The sequence below is a fragment of the Hemiscyllium ocellatum genome, chromosome 31, assembly GCF_020745735.1.
Source record: "Hemiscyllium ocellatum isolate sHemOce1 chromosome 31, sHemOce1.pat.X.cur, whole genome shotgun sequence".
In the NCBI taxonomy this organism is placed as follows: domain Eukaryota; kingdom Metazoa; phylum Chordata; class Chondrichthyes; order Orectolobiformes; family Hemiscylliidae; genus Hemiscyllium; species Hemiscyllium ocellatum.
The window spans coordinates 28,923,353-28,948,257 of record NC_083431.1 but is presented as its reverse complement, the minus strand read 5'-3'; the positions used below and the strand labels follow the sequence as shown (position 1 = coordinate 28,948,257).

At 40.1% G+C, this 24,905-nt stretch overlaps 1 protein-coding gene across 1 annotated transcript in view; it reads right to left on the bottom strand.

The window, feature by feature from the left end:
• Positions 1-3,177: 3,177 nt before the first annotated feature.
• The window catches only part of LOC132830282 (double C2-like domain-containing protein beta), a 264,612-nt gene continuing 242,884 nt past the window's right edge, over positions 3,178-24,905 (bottom strand). The window contains exons 7-9 of the mRNA XM_060847825.1: positions 7,005-7,086; positions 4,541-4,637; positions 3,178-3,567 (exon numbers count right to left, since the gene is read on the bottom strand). Coding sequence (XP_060703808.1) covers positions 3,431-3,567; positions 4,541-4,637; positions 7,005-7,086 — 316 coding nt within the window. The 3' untranslated portion in view covers positions 3,178-3,430. The remainder of the gene's footprint in view (positions 3,568-4,540; positions 4,638-7,004; positions 7,087-24,905) is intronic.

The following is a 24,905-nucleotide window of genomic DNA, read 5'->3' as shown; positions in this document are numbered from 1 at the left end:
GCAGGTAAATCTAGCGATTTTTATGTAAGGGAATGAAAGAGGCACAAAATGTGATCCATTAATTGGTCAATGCCATGAATTTTCATTTCAGATTTAATTGTATTATAGTGAATTATCGTAGCATCAAAAAGAGTAATGTGTTTTTTGTACTAACAGTCCATGAGGAAAAAAGCAATGAGTGATTAAATTGAATCGATTTGTTTTCCTTCTACAAACTATGTTAAAGATGGTTTTATGAGAATGTATATACTTTATTTATTAGCCTGAAATTGTAGTGACAATTGGATTTATTGAAAACTTCATCTGTAGTATTTGGAAAGAATTCTTGAAAATACTTTTTCTGCTCCCCCATTCTTGTTCATTAATGAAGATCAGAGTGAGAACTCAAGAGCTTTTAAATGTGGTTCCCTGACATTTTGTCTTTGCTAGTAATATTTTAAATCTTGTGTTGAAATCTTTTGATTGGGATTGAACCAATGTATTAAAAATCACTTTAATGTAGTTACATTGTTTTATTTTCCTGATATTATATTTGATTGCTAGTAATTTTAATCCTGTTTTCCATGCATTCCTGCATGACCACTTGTTATTATCCATTACAAAGGATGTGGAGCTTATTTTCAGGTACTGGTGTCGCTCAGTTTTAAATTGGTCAATAGCTAATACAAATCATACACTACTCATTAGTAATTATAATTAGCTAACTGCTAATAGTAATTCATTCTCTTGGTAATGCTGATTCATGCACACTGCTCTAGGTGCATTGTTTGATGGGTAAGAGATCCTGCTTATGGTGGGAATGAGAAATTCCAAAGGAGTGATGATAATTAATGGTCATATTAAGTATCATCTTCACAAGGCATCATTCCATCTGTGATAGCCTGCGCCATTCATCAATCAACTCAACACTCTGTCCCTTTCACATGGAAGCTTTCCACAATGCAACACCTACCCATTACTTTCTCCTCCCTCACTGTCCAAGGCTCCAAATATTCCTTCCAGGTGAAGAAGTGCTTACATGAATTTCCAGTTTACCGTGTTTGCAGTTTGCTCTTGAAAGGTCCCCAACATTTTGGAAACCAACCATCTTTGCTCAGCCCACACGCATGACCCTTCCTGTGGCCCATCATTTTAATTCCTCATCTTGCTCTCAGCCCTTAGTCTGCTGCACAGTTCCACTAAAGCGCGATATGAGTTTGAGGAACAATTACCCCACCTTTCAAAGAGACATTTTCCAGCTTTCCCAATTCAACAATGAATTCAACAAGTTTAGACTGTAAATTCTGTCACCCAGTTTGCTTCCTTTTCTTTGCAGTTTGATTTTACTCATATGTTTTGCTTGCATACACCAGCACACCTGCATTAGGTGCATCATTCTTTATTTTGTTTCTTTTTTCCTGGTCCATAACTATTCCTATTGATTCTGAGAGACTAATCCTTCTGTCATTCAATCTCTCCTGTCTTTCACCCCAACAAAGACATGATTCACCCACATTTGTTTAAAGTTTATTACATTTCTAACTTTTCCCATTGTCGATGAATAGCCATTGATCAGAAATGATAACTTTGTGTCCTTTTCCATGTTGCCAAAGCTATTGAGTATTTCCAGTATTTGATGCTTTTACTTCAGATTTTTGGAATCTATAGCATTCTACCTTTTGATAAGGTTAGACCGATTTCTGCATTGTAATAATCCGATAATTCTGATTTGGCAGCTATTTTGCCCCCTCTTTCATTAGATCACACAAATACATGATTACAAGGAGGCTTAAACCAAGGTAAGAACATTGTGGGCCTTCAGGTATTTGCATTGTTTTCTCTGGGAATAGGAGTGTCCATGAACATAATGTCAAAAATTGTTTGAAAGACACAGCAGTTTAATAAGGTTCTAAAAGAGGAAAAAGGCAGGCTCACTTTTGGGTGTGATTAGTTATTAGAGTTCACTTGTAAGGTTTTGCTTCAATGATATCAATACATACTTTTGCCTTCTGTGGTTGATAAAAATAAAAGCATTTTTAAAATTTCAAATGTTTAAATCAGCAGGTACACAATTGATGTGGTTCATGTCATCCTGTGCTTGATGTTGGGCCGGGATAGAAGTGTTAGTGTCTTGGGGATACAGAATATTTGCAATTATTTCAGTTCACAAATGAACATGAAGGATTTGGGTTAGTTCCTGCTTGCTATGAACCTCTGACAACCACTTTGATTTTCTTACTAAATAATTGGTAATCCTTAATTGTAAATATTTTGAGTCTGGAAGACAGAACAGAGTATAATGGCAAAATGTCAGAAAATTATACATTGAGATCAATATTTTTTGGAAATGTCTAAAATCTCTACTAAAAATAAATTGTGCTTCCAAATGAATGTGTAGGCCACAATTTGTGCCTGCTCTAGCTCTTGGAAAAAGCTATCTCATACATCTCACTCCTTTTACCCTTGTCCTGCAAATGTGTCCTATTATATTTCAGATGGCAAGCTATTAATTACTTTTCTACCCCCTGACATTTTTCGATTCTACATATTCAACTAAGGACTTGAGATACCACAAATATTAATTGAAAGCTGTCTTGTGGATTTACATTGACTCATTAAAGATTCATGGAAGTGACCCATTAATCGTGAAGAGCTGAATTAAGGAACAATAGAATATTAATCACTCCCACAGCTTGATTTCAATCTAGGCCTTTAAAAAGAGAAACAGTTTGTATTGTTGTGATAAAAGGAAGATAATTAAAATGTGAAACATGTAGCGTTTATTATGCATGTGCTACCTTTAGCTTTGCTATAACCTTGTCAATTCATTTCTGGAATATTGACAGGCTTCTCTAAAAATACATTAGCTTCAAATAAAGTAATCAAAGACTGTGGAAAATTGGCCACTGCAATGTCCATAGTACTCCAGTTCTGTATCAAAAGTAATTTATTTTTCCAAAATAATACTAAACACAGAACAGGACCCATTCCTTTGTGCAACCTATTTTAGAATAGCGTTATTTCTGCAATAGAGGGCAGAGCTATAACTAAATACTTCAGAGACATGTTTACTTTTGTAGCAATAAAAATTAAACATCCTAAAACAGTTAATAATTTGCTTGGTCTGGGTCACTGAAAATATCAATCATCAAAAATCGATAATTCTTGTTGTTACACCAATTATAAAAAGTCATCCAAAGGTACAGCTCTGATATTTATCCCAAGTGCTCAGATACACAAATGCATGTAAACATTTACAGAAGCCAATATGTAAGCCATAAGATTACCAGGCAAAGTTAGGTATCTGTGAAGAGGCCTAGAGAGTGTTGGTTCTGAAACAAAAAGTGCAAGAGGCCCAACCTATCTGAGACAGGTCTTTATGCGTGCTCTTGGAGAAGCTCACTTGTCACGTGCTGAGTTGCAAAGCAAGGTTCTCAACGGACATGTGGCATCAATCACTGAGAATAGATCCTGGCAGTTCATTGGTCAACGTGTGCCAGCGCTCTATTTTCTTGTCTTTGCTCTTCAGACAGTCAAACCAATGTTTTAAACGTTCACCTTTTGCATTAATTCCAAGCGTGACTCCACCTAAGCAGAAATATTTGTTAGCCATGTTCTGTGCTCCAGAAAATGTACATGCTCAGGAAAATATACTAATTGAAAATCTACAGATCAGAGGAGGCTGGAATGGAAAAATATACAAGATTTAAAACCCATATCATCAATCTCAGAATAAATTAAAATGAAATGATTTTTTTCCACACTTGATGGATAAAATGATACTGTAGGTAGATGCATGTTTTAAAGTCAGATTTTTAAATGAATATTGCACTGAAACATTTTTGAATGTTTAGTTTTACACTTCTTCCATAGGTTTCATCAGCATTATCCTGAAGCTCTGATTGCTGCTTGTTTTTTTTATTATTCAAATGATTGGCATTCACTGGGGATTCATGTATGCCACTATAAATATGAACAGACTGAAATTATGGCTGTTGAATTAGGAACTACATGTTTGTAATGTCCATCTCTGTAAATAAAAGCTTACAAAAATATGTCAAGATTGATTCCAGTTTAACCTTCACCATGAGGTTCTCTACAGTACAGCGAGTTGCATATTACAGGAAAACCATGAATAATTACAGAAAGCAGTTATTAACTAAGGAGCTTAATTGTATTAACCTATTTAGTTATCCAGCAGAAAATTGACAAGCTTTCTGTGCACAAAGGAGGTATTACAAGGATATAAATCAATGTACTAATTGCATTGGATGTAGAAAAATGACTTTCAACATTACTTAGTCAATAACTTGTGCTCCTTTAGAGTGTTACATGGGAAGGAAGGATGAATGGGAAGAAGAAACTGGAAAATAAAAATAGCAAAACAAATATCTAAGATACCAGTGGAGCATCTGGAATAGAAGGGAGAATGGTAGAATGAGATAAATCGAATGGATAGTTACCACACTCAGACTTTAAATGGTCATGTGTCTTCAACACAAATCCTTACTTTTCAAAAGGAATTAACGAGTTACTAAATTACTAAGTCAGTTTCACTTACCAATGAAGTCATTTGATTTTCCAATATCATAATCCCAAACTGTTACTTCCAGAGTTTTTTTTGCCAAATCTGCTTGCTTGATTTCGTAGCAAAATTCCTGTATTAAAAAAAGAGTAATGATCATGTGTATGCTTGTCCTATGCAAATTATCCCCCTATTTGAAATTCATGGTTATACTTTCATTGTGATCATCTGGTTGATAAAAGCAGCTGGTTTCTCTTATACATAACCTGTCAATTTCCATTCAAAGTCACACCTTACCGTTATACAAGTGAATCTGGAAATACAACTCAGCCTTTGGCCAACTTATGAATATTCAATATCTCTCTAGTTTAACCTTCCTTAAAATACAAAATCATTTTCTTGTTTATCAGTTGCTAAATGGCAGCATTCAAACTATTCAACTGTGTGGAACAATTCTGGATGGTTTTATTTGCAGTTAGCTAATTATCATTCACTTAGATTTAAGCATTCATAGTAGGGAATCAATCATAAAGACCTGCAACTAAAGAATATTTGTGTGATGGGCCACATAGCCTCCCACCATGCAACTGTCATGTACAGATGTGATCATTGAATTGAGAAGGTAAATTTACAGCAAATTGATACATGTTTATTAACTATTTGTCAATTTGAATCATCATCGAGTTCTTCTAAACCACAGTATACAGCGCTTCTAAACTACCGTTCCAAATTAAACGCTCAAAAGTTCTGAAATCTCATCTGTTAATGTTCTAATATGATGATTAAAATCAAATTTTCACCTTGGTTAAAAAACAACTGAGTTCCTCTGCATTTTCTGAGGGTAATTAACACATGACTACTCATAATTAGATCCATAGCTAACAAAAGGGTGAAAAGAATTATTGATTTCTAACAGAAAAATTCTATAGTGTCCTGGGACGAATGATTCAGTTGTCATTTGTAAATATAGGAAAGGTATTGCGTAGCCCTTATACACTTACATTCGTAGCTCTTCAATCTTTTACAGATCTCCTGCCTATGGGTCTCTCTAAGACTTCGCTTTTACCAGGTTTCAAAGGATGCATGGGAAATTTGGTATCATGCTTCCCTATGGATGGAGAAGTGGCAAGCTGACCATGCCCACCACTCTCACTGAGGTGCAGGAAGCTCACATCTGTTTTGAACAGAAGAATCTGCCAGCTTCCTCAGATTTTAGTGGAAGACAGAGTGGTTCCGAAACAGGAGAAATTCATTCGGAAGAGTTTATCATATTTCCAAGGCAACAACTGGCCCCATTGTTGTGACAAAGTGCAGGAAGATACTGGGGCAGGTCCGTGAAACAATTTCACAGAGGCCAATGTCCTGAAACTAAGTCACTGTTTACTTACATGTGGAGAGTCCTTGACATTGATCCAGCTCACTTAGAGCCAGCTCTCAGGGTGAACAAAACCTCTGACACTGCTGTTTACATCTGTCAGTCAGGGCTCACTGATTGAACCAGGTTAACATCCCCAGTCAGGGCATATTCTATGAGGTCCATCTGGCTGACCTCCTTATAATCACTACAGATAGCACAAAGGATGTGAGGGCCGAAGGTGGAGGGTGTGTTAGAATTGACAAGGGAGTTATCAGGGAATATGCATTGACATGAGTTAGCATTAAGTTGGAATGGGGCTATAAGAAGCCATGTAGATGAGTGGCAGCATGGGTCAGTAGAAGTTGGCATGGAAGGGGCATTGAGAGTAATTAGAGGATGAGAGGAGGACTAATTTTTAACAAACAAATACTTAACAAACAAGCTAGGATGAAGCCCTAGGGCCCAAGGCAGGCCTTTGAAAATGGTTGCCTTGGCACTCAGCAGCCACTGTGCTCACATTTGATCTGCAAGTAGGAGCAGCAAGCTGGATTCCATGCTGTCTCCACCTAACCAAGGCCTCCACCCCACCTAACCACAGCCCCACCCCACCCCAGAATGTAAATTGTGCTATTCATGGGCTGTGGTGGATGCTACAGGCTGGGAAATTTCCTGACTCATGTTGCCCACCTCAGGATCAAAATGTGGGGTCTAGGTTTCCCCAACTCCTAAAGTTTCTACCCCAAAGAATATCAGTGGTAAGGCTGGTTTGAGGTGCTGGTGTTAGATTGGGGTGTACAAAGTTACAAATCACACAACATCAGATTATAGCCCAACAGGTTTATGTGGAAGCACTAGCTTTTGGAGTGCTGCTCCTTGATCAGGTAAGGTTGCCTACTATACCCTCTCGAGCAGCTAGGAGTTCATGAAAATGAGAAAACTGGACATACAATTTACCTTCTATTTCTTCTTTCTGATGTGTTATCTGACTGCACGGGGAACCATAGTATCTTTCAATTCCGTATACCTGTGCTCCTATGCACTGAGCAATGCTTTGTTACTCCTGCTGCAGTTTTCTTGGAATTGTTTTCTTTAAGCCAAACATACCATTACGTGAAGTTTATTTAAATTAAGTCGTGTAAATACCTCATTAAATTCTGGATTAAGTGTTTTCTTTTTCACAGCTGTCTTATGTTTTGACTTCTTGTCCACATCTGGCTTCAAATAGCTGGAAAAAAAGAAAGATACATTTAAAAGTTACGTGATAGTTGTTGCGTTGTCAATACTTCATTAAAGAAAAGCAGGAAGGTTCTCCTTGGTTCTGGACGAATATTCATTCAAAAGCAGATTCACTGGTAGTCTCCCTCTTCGGACACCCATTCACTGACTGTCTCCCTAATTCTAGTTGACATGTAATTACTGCCATCGCCCTACTTCACAACATTCTCGCCATCCCATCTCGTTGACACAGGTTTGAAAGTTTACTGAAATGACTCACCACGAGTGGATGCACGAGAAAGTTAACAGAAATTGGGATTTTGGCACATACTGCAGGGCTGTCTGATGGTTCCAAGTCCAAAGGTTAGCCTTTGGTAGTTGGGTAGGAGCTAGTGGTTAAAGGTCATTGGTCCAGTAAAGTTTGTGCTCACGTTTGGTTTAGAGAGGTTTCAACCAGATGGTGCAGAGGTGATTATTTGGGATGGGAGTGATAGGAGGTGTAAATGGACAGGAGGCAGATGTGTATTGGTCAGGCTGCTGATTTTGGGAGATTTGCCAGCCTCAATGGTAGTGGGGTGGAGGCTCAGGACTCATTTCCCTGTAATGGATTGGTTATCTACCCACCTCGGTTAAAGCCACACGTAACGGAGTAGGGCTCAGGGAACAGACGTTTCGGATTTTAACCTCCTACCTTACCCAAGCCCACCTTTCTGAAATTAAAACTCCCCCAACTAACAGCACGCGGCCTTTTGGAAGAAGGCCAGTCTTCGTAATCTGCTAAATATTTGAGTAGAAACTTACTTTGGTATTAGTACCATTGCTCTTCACCAACTTCATTAATTATTTGCATGAAATCATCAGATGAACAGTCTGCAAGTTCATGAAAATGTATACCATAAAACTTGGAAATATTATGAACTGTGAGGAGGACAATGATAGACTTCAAAAGCAGACCGGGAGAAAGTGAGGTCTGCAGATGCCGGAGATCAGAGTCGAGAGTATGTTGCTGGAAAAGCACTGACCGAGAGACTGGTAGGTTTGCACCACACTCCTCACAACACCCCCAAACCTCTAGGCACCTTCCCCTGCAACCATAAAGCCTGCTAGCACATCACCCCCCCGCCTCCCCACCTCCATCCAGTGCCCCAAACAGTCCTTCCAGGTGAGATAGAGGTTCACCTGTCTTAACCTAGTTTACTGTATCAGGTGCTCCCAATGTGGTCTTCTCTACATTGGGGAGACCAAATGTAAACTTAGGGAATAGTTCGCCGGGCATCTCAGACAGGCCCATAGGGGGAGCCTGACCTCCCAGTCACCCCCCATTTTAATTCCCCTTCCCACTCCCTCTCCAACATGTCTACCCTCGGCCTCCTCCATTGCCACAGTGAATTAGACAGCAAATTGGAGGAACAACACATTGTCTTCTCCCTGGGCGCCCTATAGCCTGGAGGAGTCAATGTTGAGTTCTCTAATTTCAAATAACCTTCCCCGACTCCCTTCCCAGCCCCTCCCCCTCCCTTCCTTCTCTCCAATAAACCCTTCCTTCCAGCTACCAACGGGATTCATTCCTCCCATCGACCAACCAGACTGAACCCTCTACCTGCGTTCACCTATCACTACCTCACCATTCTGCCCCTCTCCCCATCCAAATACACCACCGCCTTTATCTGTAGCTCCCCCTACCCCCACCTCCATTCCTGAAGAAGGGTTACACCCAAAATATTGACATCTCCAAAACCTGGTGCTGCCTGGCTTGCTTTGTTTTTCCAGCCTCCTGCTTGTCCACTCTAGATTGGTAAATGGGCATATCTAATTTAATGTAATTAAATGTTGTCTGGCAAACATTACTAACCAGACAAGGAAAGCATTATAAAAAATACAATTAGAAATCAGATGCAAGAACAGAGAGATCTGTGGGGTATAGGTGCACAGATCATTGAAAGTGTCAGAGTAGGTTGAGAAAGTAGGATGTTGAGCTTTATAAATATCAAGTAGAATGCAAAACTAAGTAAGTTACAATGAACATTTATAACACTGGTTTGCTTTTAACTACAGTATTGTGTCCAATTTTAGGATAGATTGTAAAAGGTTAGTTGTTTTTTTGTGAAGGAAATGTTGTGATTTATTAAAGGTTTTAAAATCATGAGACATTTTGACAGACTAGATAGGGACAAACTATTCCTAATGACAGAACTGTTATAAACCTGAGGACACTGATTTAGGGTGACTGACAAAAGAACTGAAATGATACTACAAAAAATCTTTGCACAAAACGCGGTTAAGACCTAAAAAATACAGAGTATGTTGGAGACAGATTCAATATTGGCTTTCAAAAGGAAACTGGTTAATTATCTGAAGAGAAAAGCAAACAGCAGGGCGAAAAGGAAAAGGCGAGAGAGTGGAACTAGCTGAGTTGCTCTTTTGGAGATAGTATGGAAACATGGGCCGAATGGTTTCCTTCTATGTTGGAAACATTCTGCGAATGTATAGAGATTTGTGTGGGCCTGGAAGCTTATATAAGAGAGTGATAGGTTGGTATCTGGCAGGCATTTAAATATAGATAAAGAGGAAGATGCAGTTGCGAAGAATAATTCCAAGCATGTGTTCCTTGGGTAGAGTTGTGTGCTCAAGTACCTGCCTTTTCAGTAGAAACAAAAATTGGAAATAGGGTTCCCTTTTGTCTTCACCTGTTTACATTCTGTAAGAAATAACTTAATGACGATTATTCTTTCTTGAATAATGTCTTGGTCAAACTAAAGTTAATAATAATCTGTCCAATATTGGTGCACTCAAAAACAGGCCCGAGAAATGATTTACAGTGGATTGATAAGTTAAAGGTCCTCAGCTACCACGCTAGATTTAGGCGATTTTAAACTCGAGAAAAGCGCTGACTTCAAAGACATTTAACTGAAATATGAAAGAATTGGATTTGGTTCAATGAGAGTCTAAGCAAATTCAAATGTGTTGGGAGTGCTGGGTGAAAATCTCTTGATCACGGAGTTGGAATTAGTTCCAGGAAAGTCACAGAATCTTGTTGATTCTCGAGCAATTTGCCAGCAAGCAGAAGGGTATCCAAACTTTCTGTAAGCCCTCAGACAGATTCTGATATCTGTGATCAGAGGTGTGACTTTCAGCGATGTGTCGTCACATAATGTGCTGGAACAGGATTGGTTGCCTTCAGGAGTCAGAGAAGAAATTTCTTGATTTCTAGCCTCAATTTAGATACATTTTCTTTTAACCCTCCCAGGAGTATGGCTAACTGCTTGGATTTGGAGGAGACAAAGGGGGCTACTGCTGTGCAAACGTCCCCACTACATTATGTTGAAGGGTAGGTGCAACTGACCAGTTGAAACTGCTTTAATTGTACCAATAGGCTCCTCATCATTTCTTATTCTTACATGGCTTAAATTACCTTCATTGTACCCTCCCTTTGCTTTCAAGCTTCTCTCTCTATTCAATCCCATCAAGCTGCCTGCCCATTCCTTGATCTTTCAGTTGCTTCCCCTGTTTAACTGTGGGTCCAGAGCCGGAAGGATTTAACACACATCGGAAAACCTCGAGACTGCTTACTGAGGTGACAGAGACTGCGACCAGCAGAAATTTAAAGCAAGTGGAAGAGTTTGCCCAGCATCAGGGGATAAAGTTTAAAGTAAATCAAGCAACCAACAATTGTGAGAACGTGCTCGATCTTACATTAACTACAAACACAGACAGTTCTAACCCTGCCATTACATTCAGACTGGGTAGACAAGCAGGAGGCTGGAACTGCACAGCAAGCCAGGCAGCATCAGCAGGTGGGTGTAATCTTCAATGTTTCAGGTGTAATCCTTCTACAGGACCTTCCCGGGGGAAGTACATTCAGACTGAGCTGATTTCTCAGTAAAGGGTATTCATCCGGCATATTGTAAATATACATTTTAAAGTTGCTCTCAAACAAAAGCAGGCACAAGACAGTTATGGGTTACTTCAGTAAGAATCTGCTGTTCCCACTTTCACACAAACCCGAGGATCGGAATATGCTTTTCACTAATGTCAACAAAATTCAAATGGAATTATTAGAACACTCAAAATTTCAAAACGTGCTTTGAGAGAATGCCTTTTCATTAGTGGCGGCAATAAAAATCTACAGGTAATCACAGCGATCCTTCACTGTCACACAGTGTGAACAAAGTTCAATCATCCAGCACTAGAGTGCACAATCTCTTCAAGAAAATGTCTGAATACCACGAGGCAATAAAAGAATTTAACAGATATAACAATAGAGTAAAATGTGCACATTTTTTCATGGGGGTGGGGGTTGGTGGTGGGGGAAGAAAGTAGGAGATCTGGAAAAAGAGCCTCTTGACTTTAAACAACCCAAAAATACAGAAAGGTCATTGTCATAAAAGGAGCAGGGAAGGACATTTATGGGTTTGAATGCTCTCGGGCTTTTTGAGGTAAAATCCCATCAGCTGGCTCCATAACACATCTGTGCCTCCATGGGATTACGGAGGAGTTGGATTAATGTAGACAACAGTTAGCAGCTTGGTCAGACAGTGCTAATCAATTCAGTTCCTTAAATATGGATGTGCTTTGAAAACTGACTGATTTTACATAGGTTGCTATTGCTTTGGGGGCTGGCTGTCAATGAAACCATGTAATGCCTCAATGACAGAGCCTGCATATATCAAAGCCAGAGGTTGCAAACTCTTTGGAATCCTCCAGTCTGAAAACTGACAGTAGCCAAGGCACTGCTTGCTTCTGTGGGGAGAAATTTGTAAAGCTCCCAAGCATTTTGGCCTTCTTGTTAAACTGATTGAAGGCTGTCACGTAGGAATGAGGGAGCCCTCACTCTTCCCAACATACATCAGCATTTCTTACCGCTAGATCTGCTGATCTTTGACTCCTGGAAGGGCTTTCAATGGCCCTCCAGATCTAGGAGGTACCCTCAGTCCTTGACAGGATGGGGTTCCTGCAGAATGGCACTTCCTTTAAAATCACCCCGCTGCTGGCATTTGTATGCCCCAGACCAAAATTTTAAGCTTCAGGAACAAAGATCCAAAATGAAAGTTCATCCCAATGAGATTGTAAGAAAACAATACTTCAAGATACATACAAAACAGAATGCTGGTTTATAATTAAACAAGCAAGAATATATACAAATTTTATGTGAATTATACAACATGCCCGGAATTTTTTGTTTTTACATCAATCTGTTACTCAATACTTTTAAAAAGTGAAACTGCCACAGTCCTGTGCCTGTATGTAGAAGTCATGCCCAAGTTTGACATTGTTCATTTACTGTATCAGAGCAAGGATGTATTGTACCAACAAATCTGGCTGAACTGGAGTTATTACAGATGCAGCATATATTGGCGATCGATCTTCAAATATTTAGGAATTATAAAGCTGAAGATATAAATAAACATGGTGTTAGCATAATATTACAATTATGCAGCCTTTCCTTGAGAGTTTTCCCAATATGGCTGGTACTCTAACTGCAAAGCTGAAAAAAAAATCTTTGTCTCAAGAGCCTCCATCTCACTGGAGAAGTTTTCAGGCCAATCGTATCCAACAAACTACTCTGAAAACACTGCTGGCATTTTGACAGCTGTGACAAATTCACAGCAAGTCACATGATTCACAACATCCTTAAACAATTAACAGCACTCTAAGTAAAACATTCTAAAATATAAAGGCCAATTGTTCTATGTGCCAATGTTAACATGTCCTTAAAGCAAAATCATATCTGAATTTGGAAATACAGTGTTTCTAAAAACAAACCTGTTCCTCCTTAGACCATATCTCATCTGTACTAAGTTTCATTGAAATCCATCCTTCAGTGGCAGAGATAAAATTTATTGAGAAAGCAATATAAAAGGTACTGTAATTGTGCAGATTAGCAAAAAAAGCAACACTAGTGAGATGTACAATGTTCGAGAATCATATTGTTCTTGTGCTGTATGTTCTATATTCTATATATATATTATTTAATTATTGTCTATCATGGTTATTTAAATTGGTCCGTTTAAGGCATGTGTCTGGTGCTGGATTTATTTGGTGGCTAGTTACCTGCCATCTGTTTAAATACAGTGTCATCTACAAAGAATCTGTGATGTCAAAAAGAAAGGAGACTGCTCAAACACCAGGATAAAATACTTTTAAATCATAGCATAGGAAGTGAGAAAAATTACCAGACATGCAAATGGATTCAAGGAGCAAATATTAAATAGATAAACAAAAATAACAACATTAGTTCACTTTTTGAAAACGGTACATTTTCCCCTGAGAGAATGAAATTGTATACTCGTAATATTTAAATTTCAGAGTGACACGTTGTTCAGGAGTGCATATCACTTCTTAAGACCAGTTAAAACGCAGTTACTCCTGACTGTGCAAGCATCTACTTTTCCATGGTTAGAATGATCTGATGTCGTACCCGCGAGATTGGTAGTAGGGTTCCTGTAAAATTCTGAGGGTACTTTTACTGCTACCAACCCACCTTCCCTGATTGGACTGTAATTCTATTGGCAATGGGTGATGTCCACCCTAGACTCCAATTGAGCCCAATGAAATGTCAAGTAACGGCTAATTATTTGACACAATCATCAGACCATGTGGGAGAATGTTAGAGATGAGAGAAAGCCTGGCGTGTTATCTGTTCATGTCTAGAGTGGGAAAGGGGAGGCAGCACATTCTTCATAGTCCCTAATTTTGTACAAGGGCTCGCCCAAGATCTTCTCTGCCTGGGTTATCTCTCCACTCTCACCATGCCATTAAGGCCACCATTGCTGTCTAACCACAACAAACACTGGTCCACATTTCCTGTCCCTGCCATGGCAACCCTGACACCTATCACCATCCCTGTCTCCAGGACTGATTGGTTGCACTGTTAGTAGTCCCAGCAGTGACCACCAATGTGGTGGTGGGGGAGGGGAGGCCAAAGTGCTTCCAGCAAATAGATTAGTCAATGAGGTTATTCTATTAATGCTCCTCGCAGCATTAAATAGCTGGAATGGAAAACTCCTCCACAAATTAAATTCTACCCACCCCATTTGTTATTAAAACAAGAATTTTACCGATTGATAATAATGAGTGCTGACAGACTTGCTGTGATTAGTGCAGGTACAGGGAGACCCCGTTATCCGAAAGTAGAGCGCTCCCAGGAAACCTTTCATAAGCCAAAAATGGCGTAAAATGAAGGTGCGTGATTTATATGGAAAAAAGTATCACCGTTTTTTGTAAAAGCGAAAATCCTCTTCGGATTCGCGAAAATGTTCGCAAAAGCAACATTACGAAAAACTAACGTTCGAAAAGCAGGGGAAATCTGTACAGTAAAATCCAGGCCACAATTGTGTGTGAGATGGCAATACAGTGCTCAAGCGAATGCTTATGTCCTCATAACACACTTCAATTCAGGAAGCAAAGTGAACAAAAGCAATAACCAAATTCACTGAGCACCAGCAATAGCCCAACCTATTAAAGCATGGCCCAGCAGAGGTACACACACAGCAGATAAAGCAGCATAGGGTCTGTCATTAGCACTGACATTAAACTGATTTCTCCCTCACATCTCACTTTAAACATTAAAACATTTTTGAGGATGATACTTCTCGTCAATATGTATGGACTTATCTGTTGAGATTTTCGCACAATATTCTGCCACTCAATTTTTCATTGCTCTGATGGTGTGCAGTATTTAAGTTTAATAATATAGGTTTAGTAATTAGAAACCCCTTGCTACATGTGGTTCAGAATTTCATGACCCTTGGGCCATCTGCTTGAAGTTCTATATTGTATCCAATAAAAGAATACCTTTAGTAATCCTCCTTAGCTTGGAGTTTGCTCTGCTAATGAAACACAAAGCCCACATGTTGCTATAGAAACCGATGCCTGCCTCTCCATTGGTGGTGCTTTCCTTCACACTCTGTTGGAACTAGCATCTCCCGGTCAAAATAACTTCAACTGCCATAATTAATTTGAGAAAAATATTGAAGTAGGTGCGTGTGATATGTCACATTGAAAAGCTAATTCTGGCAAAGTTTTGTGCATAACTCAGTTGTAAGTGCCCCGCATGAATTGTGGAGTGATTATGAAAAGTAAAACAGGGAGCATTTCATTGTGGCCTACCGACCTCACTCAATCTATGTGCTGAACTAGCTTGGATTGTGATACTGGGGGTAAAAAATGAGGTCTGCAGATGCTGGAGACCACAGCTGAAAATGTGCTGCTGGTTAAAGCACAGCAGGTTAGGCAGCAGCCAAGGAATAGGAAATTCGACGTTTCGGGCATAAGCCCTTCATCAGGAATGAATCTGATGAAGGGCTTATGCCTGAAACGTCGAATTTCCTATTCCTTGGATGCTGCCTAACCTGCTGTGCTTTAACCAGCAGCACATTTTCAGCTGGATTGTGATACTAGCAACCCAAACATCCCTAGCAATGCTGGGGTGGAGGTGTGTGTGTGTGCATTGGGAGGTGTGGTTGGCGGTAAGACAGAGAAAACAAGAGAGAGAGAGAGTGATAAGAAGAATTAAGCAGTCCTGATCTTCAGGAAAAATGGACATTTAAAACAACTATGATCTATGCCCTCAGAAACATTATTGGACTAGTTTTATCCAAGAATTCAGTTCTATCCAAGAATGAGTGGCACGATGGCTCAATAGTTAGCACTGCTGCCTCACGGCATCAGGGACCTGGATTTGACTTCTAGCCACAGCAACTGTCTGTGGGGAGTTTGCACATTCTCCCTGTGTTTGCGTGGGTTTGCTCCAAGTGCTCTAGTTTCCTCCCACAGTGCAAAGGTGTGCAGGTTAGGTGAATTGGCCATGCTAAATTATCCATAGTGTTCAGAGATGTGTAGGTTAGTTAGGATTACAGGGATAGGGTAGGGAGCAGGGTCTAGCTGGGATGCTTTTCAGAGGGGCATTATAAACCTGATGGACCAAATGGCCTGCTTCCACACTGTAGGGATTCTATAATAGCACACCTTGTGATATAGCAACAATCTTTCCCACTGTTGAGAGTCTTTTACGCTTTAATTTTCATGAGCAGCGCTCCAGGTTAATTCAGCAGAATGCTTCATAGTTAAATCAGCCATAACTTTTTCACAATTTCTAATCTCTAATTGCCTGGTGAAAAGTGATAAAGACTAATTCTTAGCAGAGGACTCTGCTAACCTTATCAAACTGTAATTCAGCTGCGCTTGAAAACAGACAACAAACAGGTAAATATTGGACCATGCTGGAGGCTGTAACCTCCTGTATGACTGATATCAGATGAAATAACTTACAGACACACAAGCTGTACATGTGAAGATAGGTTGCCAAGGATAATTTATGTACTGGCCCCTTTGGCTGATCTGTTTGAATTTATCCAACTGCTGCAAAACAAGAACCAAGCAGATTGTGTTCTGAGCAGTCACATGTTTTGGAATTCATTCCAAGCTGAAATGTGAAATTACGTAACATTACAGATATAATAATGCAATGCAGTATTATAGATATAGAATGATGTTTAAAATTAAAATTCAGATTGATGGTTAACTATCCTCACTGCATTTCCATGTCAATGATGACCCAACCAATCAGCATTCCGTTTGCATTCTGGCTAAAACGATGCCTCCTTTCTCCAAGTCTATTTCTCGCATCCTTGTTTCAAGAAGGTACAAAATGAAAAACTTCACCTTCGAGAGCTCTTTTCACAATGTTTACATAGTTCAATCTGATATGGTTCTGCAGTCTAAGCAAAGGCAATTATGAAGGTATGAGCTGGAGATTGGCAGTAATGGTCTGGAAAAACATATTCTGATGTTTGATGTCAGACACGCAATGGCTAGCATTTGAAGAGTTAAAACACACTTTTCAAAAAAAGTTATTTAAAGGAAAAAATACCCAACAGTAAAAATGAGACAGGGATAGCTAACAACGGAAGTTAAAGATAGCATTAGGTCCAAGGAGGAGGCGTATAATGTTGTCAAAAAACTGATGTAAGCTTGATTATTGGAAACTTTAGAATGTAGCAAAAAGTTGACAACAAAATTGATAAAGAAAGGAAAAATAAAATGTGTACATCAAATAATAAGAGATATAAAAATTGACGTAAAATCCTTTACAGCTAGTGAGTTAACACAACAGCTTATATAAAAAGATGGGAGAAAGTGAGGTCTGCAGATGCTGGAGGTCAGAGCTGAAAATGTGTTGCTGGAAAAACGCAGCAGATCAGGCAGCATCCAAGGAACAGGAGATTCGACGTTTCGGGCATAAGCCCACATGTTGCCCGAAACGTCGAATCTCCTGTTCCTTGGATGCTGCCTGACCTGCTGCGCTTTTCCAGCAATACATTTTCAGCTCTATATAAAAAGATGATTAACAAAGACATTGCAGGGAAAGACAGGAGAACTTTTTATCAGGAAGTAGAGAAATGGCAGAGAAGCTAAATAAATACTTTGTGCTATATTCACAGAGGAAAACACAAAAGTCAGTCTGAAATATTTAAGAGTTGAGGGTCTAGTAAGACTGTGGAACTGAAATAAATTTGTATTATTAAAAATGTACAATTGGAGAAAGCCCCTTGTAGTCCCTTCTGACTGACCTTGGTTTGACTTCCTGATCTGTTTCACACTGCAACATAAAGATTATCCTCTTGCACTCCCACAATGTTGCTCACTATCATATTAATACAGCCCCTTTGTACTGAAACTCTAGATCATGTTGTCATCATTTTCAGTTTTGATTGCTTGCTGGCTGATTGCTTACAGAGAATGAATTATGAGCAAAGTTCACCTGCAACTCTGCTTAACCAAACCCAACTTTCTTTCATATTCTGCTCACCTACCATTCTTGTCTTCATTGGCCTAGAGTGGATCTTGACTTTCTTCTTGCTCAGATTTCAAATGACCATCCTTTGGTTTAAATACCTCCTTGATCCTAATTGTCCCCTTTCTCTGCAAACTTCTCAAGACCTACAATACCTGTCCAGACATCACCATTCCTTTAACTCCAGACTTCACTGCCTCCTTTTATCCCACAGCTGATGGTACAGCTTTCTGTTGTCTATGTTCCACAGGGTTCCTCCCAGAAGTCTCTTTGCCTCTCCATCTGTCTGTTTTTAAACTCTCTTTGAAATTCTTCTTCCAAACCAAGATGTCATTCCCTCTCATAGTCTCTTTGTTGGATCAGGATCAATTTTTAAGGCTCTGTGAATTGACCTTCAAAAATACTATACACAATCAAGATATTGGTTTTGACAATATGCATTAACATTGATGGATTGAAATAGCCCAACATGCTAAGTGACTGATACTAGAAGTTGGAATGATGTGATGATTTACAGCCTCTCGTATGTAGTTGCAATAAAGGAAGCAGAAGTTGTCACATGGAAACCATCAGAGATGTATAACTACCATAAAGTAAAGGTAAAGTCACCATAGACCCAGAAGCCTGCTCTCTCATTAGAGAGAGATGACTGGGAATTAAACCAGGGGGTCACCATACCTCAGGCAAGGGTATGGTTGAGAAGGGGGATCTTCATGGTAACCTTAACTGGTGTGGGAATTGAACCCATGCAATTGGAGTCACTGTGCACTGCAAATCATCCATCTAAGCTAACCACATCCCTTTCTACCATATAAAGCATCTGCTAATGCTGGCATATTCTGGCAGTATTTGTTATTTAACTTTTGTATCAGCTCAATTCTGTTCACTATCATATAAGTCTATTAACTTAAGTGCCACGAATCTCCAAAGCATTTTTGCTTCCATCCTGCAAAACCAAATTCTGATCCAAATGACATTCCTCTGTTCAATGAGTCAACTAAAAGAAATGGTTTGTGAGGCCATTTTAGAACTGGATATTTGTTAGCAGCTGGCCATCTGGCTGTGGATCTACACTGTTACACAGGAGCTGAAATACTGAAGACACAGGGTTAAAAGGTAATGTTCAAAAGCTAACACTTAACATGATATTGCTTATGGTATCTTTTGAAATGACTATTATATCCCAACTGATATCTGAATTATTTCACTGCACCATAATCTGCATGTCATTGGCTTATCACAATTGTGGGAGGAAGAATAGATTAGGTGATAGTAATCCCGCAAAGGTCAAGAGATGTAATATCCTATAAGTAAATAAAAGCTTCACAGCTGAAATATTACCATTTGCACTAAATTTAACTTTGTCTAGTGCAATATTTATCTCTACTGCCTTCCTTAAGCTTTCTGAGTCATGGTCTCCCATCATCAAACTCAGTTGACAGAACACATAGCAGCTCAGTCAAAACAAGTTATAACGCAGCGAGAGTAACCATTTCTGAAATAAATTATTAGTAATAGATAGTTGTGAGAAATTACATATTAGAGCTCACAATTAAAACATATACTGTTTGTTGTAGCATCATAGTCTGACTAGTTTTGAGACATTTATATTGATCTGATTTTTAGTCCCATTGATGTAATTGCCAGGATATAGAAAGTACTAGAGTACCTTGAAAGATTAGAAATCCAATTGTTTTATGTCTGGACTTTGGGTTGGTTTATGTCTCAATGATTAAAAGAAAAACTACAAAACAGCCAAGGGAGTCAACATAAGGGCTAGCACAAAAGTCAATTATCATCAAAGTACGTTTTTATTGCATTCATTTTATACGCCTGACTCTCTCATGTCAGCTTTGGTCAGAGTGCATGCAACAGGTAATGGAAGTGGAATCACATGCTGCAGTGTAGCTAACAAACCATGATTATTATGTAAAAGATGTGTTACAAATGCCTCAACATTCCACATTAAAATGCATATTTTCAATCAGCTGAGGTTTGTACTCATAGCTACGTGCGCATTTCTGCCCGTGACTGGCATGTGCGAATCTCTAGGGCTGATTCTGAATCAGCAGTTGTCAAGACTACGCCAGCAAAGCTTTTAAACCAGGTGACAATTTGGTACACCCATTTAACAATTATTTATATCTTACATAAAATCTTGCTTCGATCACATGCTTTGTTCATCACATTTCTTCCTGGTAATATTATATTTTTGTTATCACACTTTGATCAGTTCAAAGTAGCAAACTGAAACTGAAGAACTGAATGACAATCAAAAGTGAACAAAACAGTCTGAAAAATATATGATGAAAAAGGATTTATATTTTTAAAAAAATGCCAAACGACCATTAAAAAGTTGCCGAATTAGTCACTCCAATACATCGAGCCAGATTTTCTTGTTGCTGTGAGTTGCATTTTTTCTACACCATTAAGCTCAAACTTTTTGTACACATGTTGTTGCACATGTACTCAGCTCACAATATGGTGACAGCAATGGGATATTAAAGATCTCAGTGAACAATAGGGCCAACAGTATATCTTCTTAAGATAAAAACAATTACTGCAGATGCTAGAAACCAGATTCTGGAATAGAGTGGTGCTGGAAAAGCACAGCAGTTCAGGCAGCATCCGAGGAGCAGTAAAATCGACGTTTTGGGCAAAAGCCCTTCATCAGGAATACAGGCAGAGTGCCTGAAGGGTGGAGAGATAAGTGAGAAGAGGGTGGGGGTGGGGAGAAAGTAGCTAGAATACAATAGGTGAATGGGAGAGGGGATGAAGGTGATAGGTCAAGGAGGATGGTGGGGGAAGGTAGCAAAGAGTAAAATGGGTGGATGGGGGTGGGATGAAGGCGATAGGTCAAGGAGGATGGTGGGGGAAGGTAGCAAAGAGTAAAATGGGTGGATGGGGGTGGGATGAAGGCGATAGGTCAGAGAGGAAGGTGGAGTGGATAGGTGGAAAAGAAGATAGGCAGGTAGGACAAGTCATGGGGACAGTGCTGAGCTGGGAGTTTGGAGCTGGGGTGAGGGGAAAGGGTAAATGAGGAAACTGGAGAAGGCCACATTGATGCCATGGGGTTGAAGTGTTCTGAGGCGGAAGATGAGATGTTCTTCCTCCAAGCGTCGGGTGGTGAGGGAGCGGCGGTGAAGGAGGCCCAGGACTTCCATGTCCTCGGCGGAGTGGGAGAGTGAGTTGAAATGTTGGGCCACAGGGCGGTGTGGTTGATTGGTGCAGGTGTTTCAGAGATGTTCCCTAAAGCGCTCTGCAATGTAGAGGAGACTGCATCGTGAGCATCGGATACAATAAATGATATTGGTGGATCTGCAGGTAAAACTTTGATGGATGTGGAAGGCTGCTTTGGGGCCTTGGATGGAGGTGAGGGAGGAGGTGTGGGCGCAGGTTTTGCAATTCTTGCGGTGGCAGGGGAAGGTGCCAGGACTGCAGGGTGGGTTATTGGGGGGCATGGACCTGACCAGGTAATCACAGAGGGAACGGTCTTTGCGGAAGGTGGAAAGGGGTGGGGAGGGAAATATATCCCTGTTTGGAGGTGGCAGAAATGTCGTTGGATGATTTGGTTTATGCGAAGGTTGGTAGGGTGGAAGTTGAGCACCGGGAGGGTGGGGGGTGGGGTTCTGTCCTTGTTACAGTTGGAGGGGTGAGGCCTGAGGGCAGAGGTGCAGGATGTGGACAAGATGCGTTGGAGGGCAACTTTAACCACTGGGAAGGGAAATTGTGGTCTCTAAAGAAGGAGGCCATCTGATGTGTTCTGTGGTGAAACTGGTCCTACTGGGAGCAGATATGGTGGAGGCAGAGGAATTGGGAACACGGGATGGCATTTTTGCAGGAAGTAGGGTGGGAAGATGTGTAATTCAGGTAGCTGTGGGAGTCAGTGGGTTTGTAAAAAATGTCGGTGTCAAGTTGGTCGTCATTAATGGAGATGGAGAGGTCCAAGAAAGGGAAGGAGGTGTCAGGGTGGAATGTGTTGGTGAAGTTGATGAATTGCTCAAACTCCTTGCGGGAGCACGAGATGGCACCAATGCAGTCACCAATGTAGCGAGGGAAGAGGCGGGGAGTGGTGCCAGTGAAACTACGGAAGATGGACTGTTCTACATAGCCAACAAAGAGACAGGCATAGCTGGGGCCTATACGGGTGCCCATGGCTACCCCTTTGGTCTGGAGGAAGTGGGAGGATTCAAAGGAGAAATTGTTTAGGGTGAGGACCAGTTCAGCCAAACGAATGAGAGTGTCGGTGGAAGGGTATTGTTGGGACGTCAGGAGAGGAAGAAACAGAGAGCTTGGAGGTCCTGGTCATGGTGGATGGAGGTGTAGAGGGATTAGATGTCCATGGTGAAGATGAGTTGGGGGCCAGGGAAATGGAAGTTTTGGAAGAGGTGGAGGGCATGGGTGGTGACTCGAACATATGTGGGGAGTTCCTGGACTAGGGGGGAATAGGAGAGTGTCAAGGTAGGTAGAGATGATTTCAGTGGGGCAGGTGCATGCTGAGATAATGGGTTGGCCAGGGTGGTCAGGCTTATGGATCTTGGGAAGGAGGTAGAACTGGGCAGAGTGGGGTTCCCGGACTATGAGGTTGGACGCTGCGGGTGGGAGATCTCCTGAGGTGATGAGGTTCTGTATGGTCTGAGAGATGATGATTTGGAGATGGGGGGGTGGGGTCATGGTTTTGGTGATGGGGGGGTGGAGTTTCGAGAACAGGGAAAGAAAAAGAAAAATGACTTTGAGAGGGTGAATTAGGAGTGAACTAGTTCCAAATCAGTAGAGAAACATAAATAAAAAGAAAGAAAAATGGGATTAAGATAGAAAATTGCCAGAAGGAAATTAAAAAAAAACTTTTAGTGTTTTATGATTGCATTCTTCTTCCTCCCCCAGCTAATGGCTTGTCTCCCCCTACTCCTAGCATCACTGCCTTTTGTTTTGGTTTAGTAGAAGTAATTTTAGTCACTGGTCATTAGGAGTTAAACATTTAACATTAAATCATGGGATCTGATAACACAGACGGCCATACAGTCCATCTTACTTTGCCAGATTTAGAAGGAGATACCTAACTAGTTTACTCACCAGCTCTTTCCTTTTCAAATATATATCAAAGTTTCTCCTGAAAATTATTGCTGAATTGGCTTTTAACACCTTTTCCCAATCGTAAAAATTTGTTGGATAAAATGGCGTCTCCCATTCCACCCAGGTTCTTTCATCAGTGATTTTAAAAGAACCTTGATTTTGAATTTCATCCCATTGACTAAGAAGTTGAATGGAGAAGCTAATTTACTTTTGAAACAGTGCAGAGTAATTTATTCAGGTTATGTGCAAGACAGACAGTTATTTTAAAATGTGACAGTTAGTCAAGTCCAGGGAGTATTCATTGCTATTTTTGGGATATTTAAGCAGTGGTTGTTTGATTCACTGAGTTATCAGGCAATGTATACTTAAAGAGATATGGTTCAGATTGCCATAGTAGCCACAGTGCTAAGTAATTTAACAAGGCAAGAAACAGAGGGTGTGATTTTCATGTTATTAATCGAGTTGAAACATTGGGTGGAATTTAATATCCTTCCATGGTGAGTTTGGGATTGGGAAAGGAATCCTATTGGTTGGGAGAGTGCCACCCTTCCACTTCCATCCCAATGAAAAATGTGCCAGGAAGAATCATGGATAACCTGTGTATTAACACAGAGGCAGGCAGGGAAATTTCCATGTAGGAAGCTAGACAGACATATCCATGAGTGTTGATACATGAAATAATAACTGGTGATCTTCAAACATCGGGATGTGATACTTCCACCAACCCCCACAACATACAAATGAGGTGTGGGTCAGGTACACTGAAGAATTCAATGAATGTTAACCCAACTCTGGTATCTTCATATGTTTATTCAAATCATAGGCTCTGGGCTCAAGCTAACCATTCGGATGTACAGTAACATACTTCCCTCAGCAGGTCATGATCCAGTATGATGGAGTCTGAGACCTTTAATAACATTATGGCACATATCATAGTATAGTGTTGACATCTTTAGCACATCTCTTAAAGATAAATCGCACACCAGCTGCAAGACATAACACGACAGTGTAGGGTGGATGAGGGAGTCCTCATCAGGAACTTGGACCTTACAAAACTATCTTGTAAATTCCTTTGGCAGGATTTCACCTCCCCACACCCCACCCCATCACCCTGAATAATAGGAAGCAAATAACTGGCATCAGGTCAATTACTGTGTCATCCACAAACTGGTCTCAAATCTCAGAAGCCTATTCTAAAAATGAGCATTGGTGCAATTGTTGAGGGAGAAGACATTTGCCACATTCAAAGTTGGAATGGGAAGAGCTATGCGTTCAAACAAAACCAAGACCATCATTAATGTTTTCTTCAATTTAAGCACCAATACTATTTTTTGTTATGACTTTTCATTTAGATGGAACATGCTTTTCAGTCGGGCATTGGATTTTTTAAAAAATAAGTCGTGATGCTAAGGTATTTTCAACAAGTATTGAAATATTTTCTGTGAATTTTTAGTAATTTGCATTATCAGTGTTCTGCTTGGCCCAGCATGTTTAATATTCACCCGTTGAAGCCTTGCAAGTGATCCATTTCCAATAAATCTCTCTAATAGTTGGACTGGAACACAGACTGCAGTACCCCATGGGTATATTTTTTAAAGTGTTTTATCATAAATTATGCAGGAGCTGTTAATCCCAGAAATCATCCCCACATCTGTCACTTCAAGTAAATGGTTCTAATTTATGTCCAGAGAGGGAAACATGCTACTTCTTAACTGACATGAATACAAATTAGTATTGGCAGGGTTACAATCGACAGAGGGACCAGAAGACAGAGAGTTATCGAAAGCTCATAAGCAACAGAAAACATTTGCCATTGATACCATAATTTTCTATACTGTATGTACTTAATTCAAAAACATTTGTTTGTGAAAATAAATAGTATGACAAATACTCAGCAGACCTTTCTGCTCTTTCATTCCCCATTGCTTACCAGGCAGTGGGCATGCCCATTAACAGCAGGG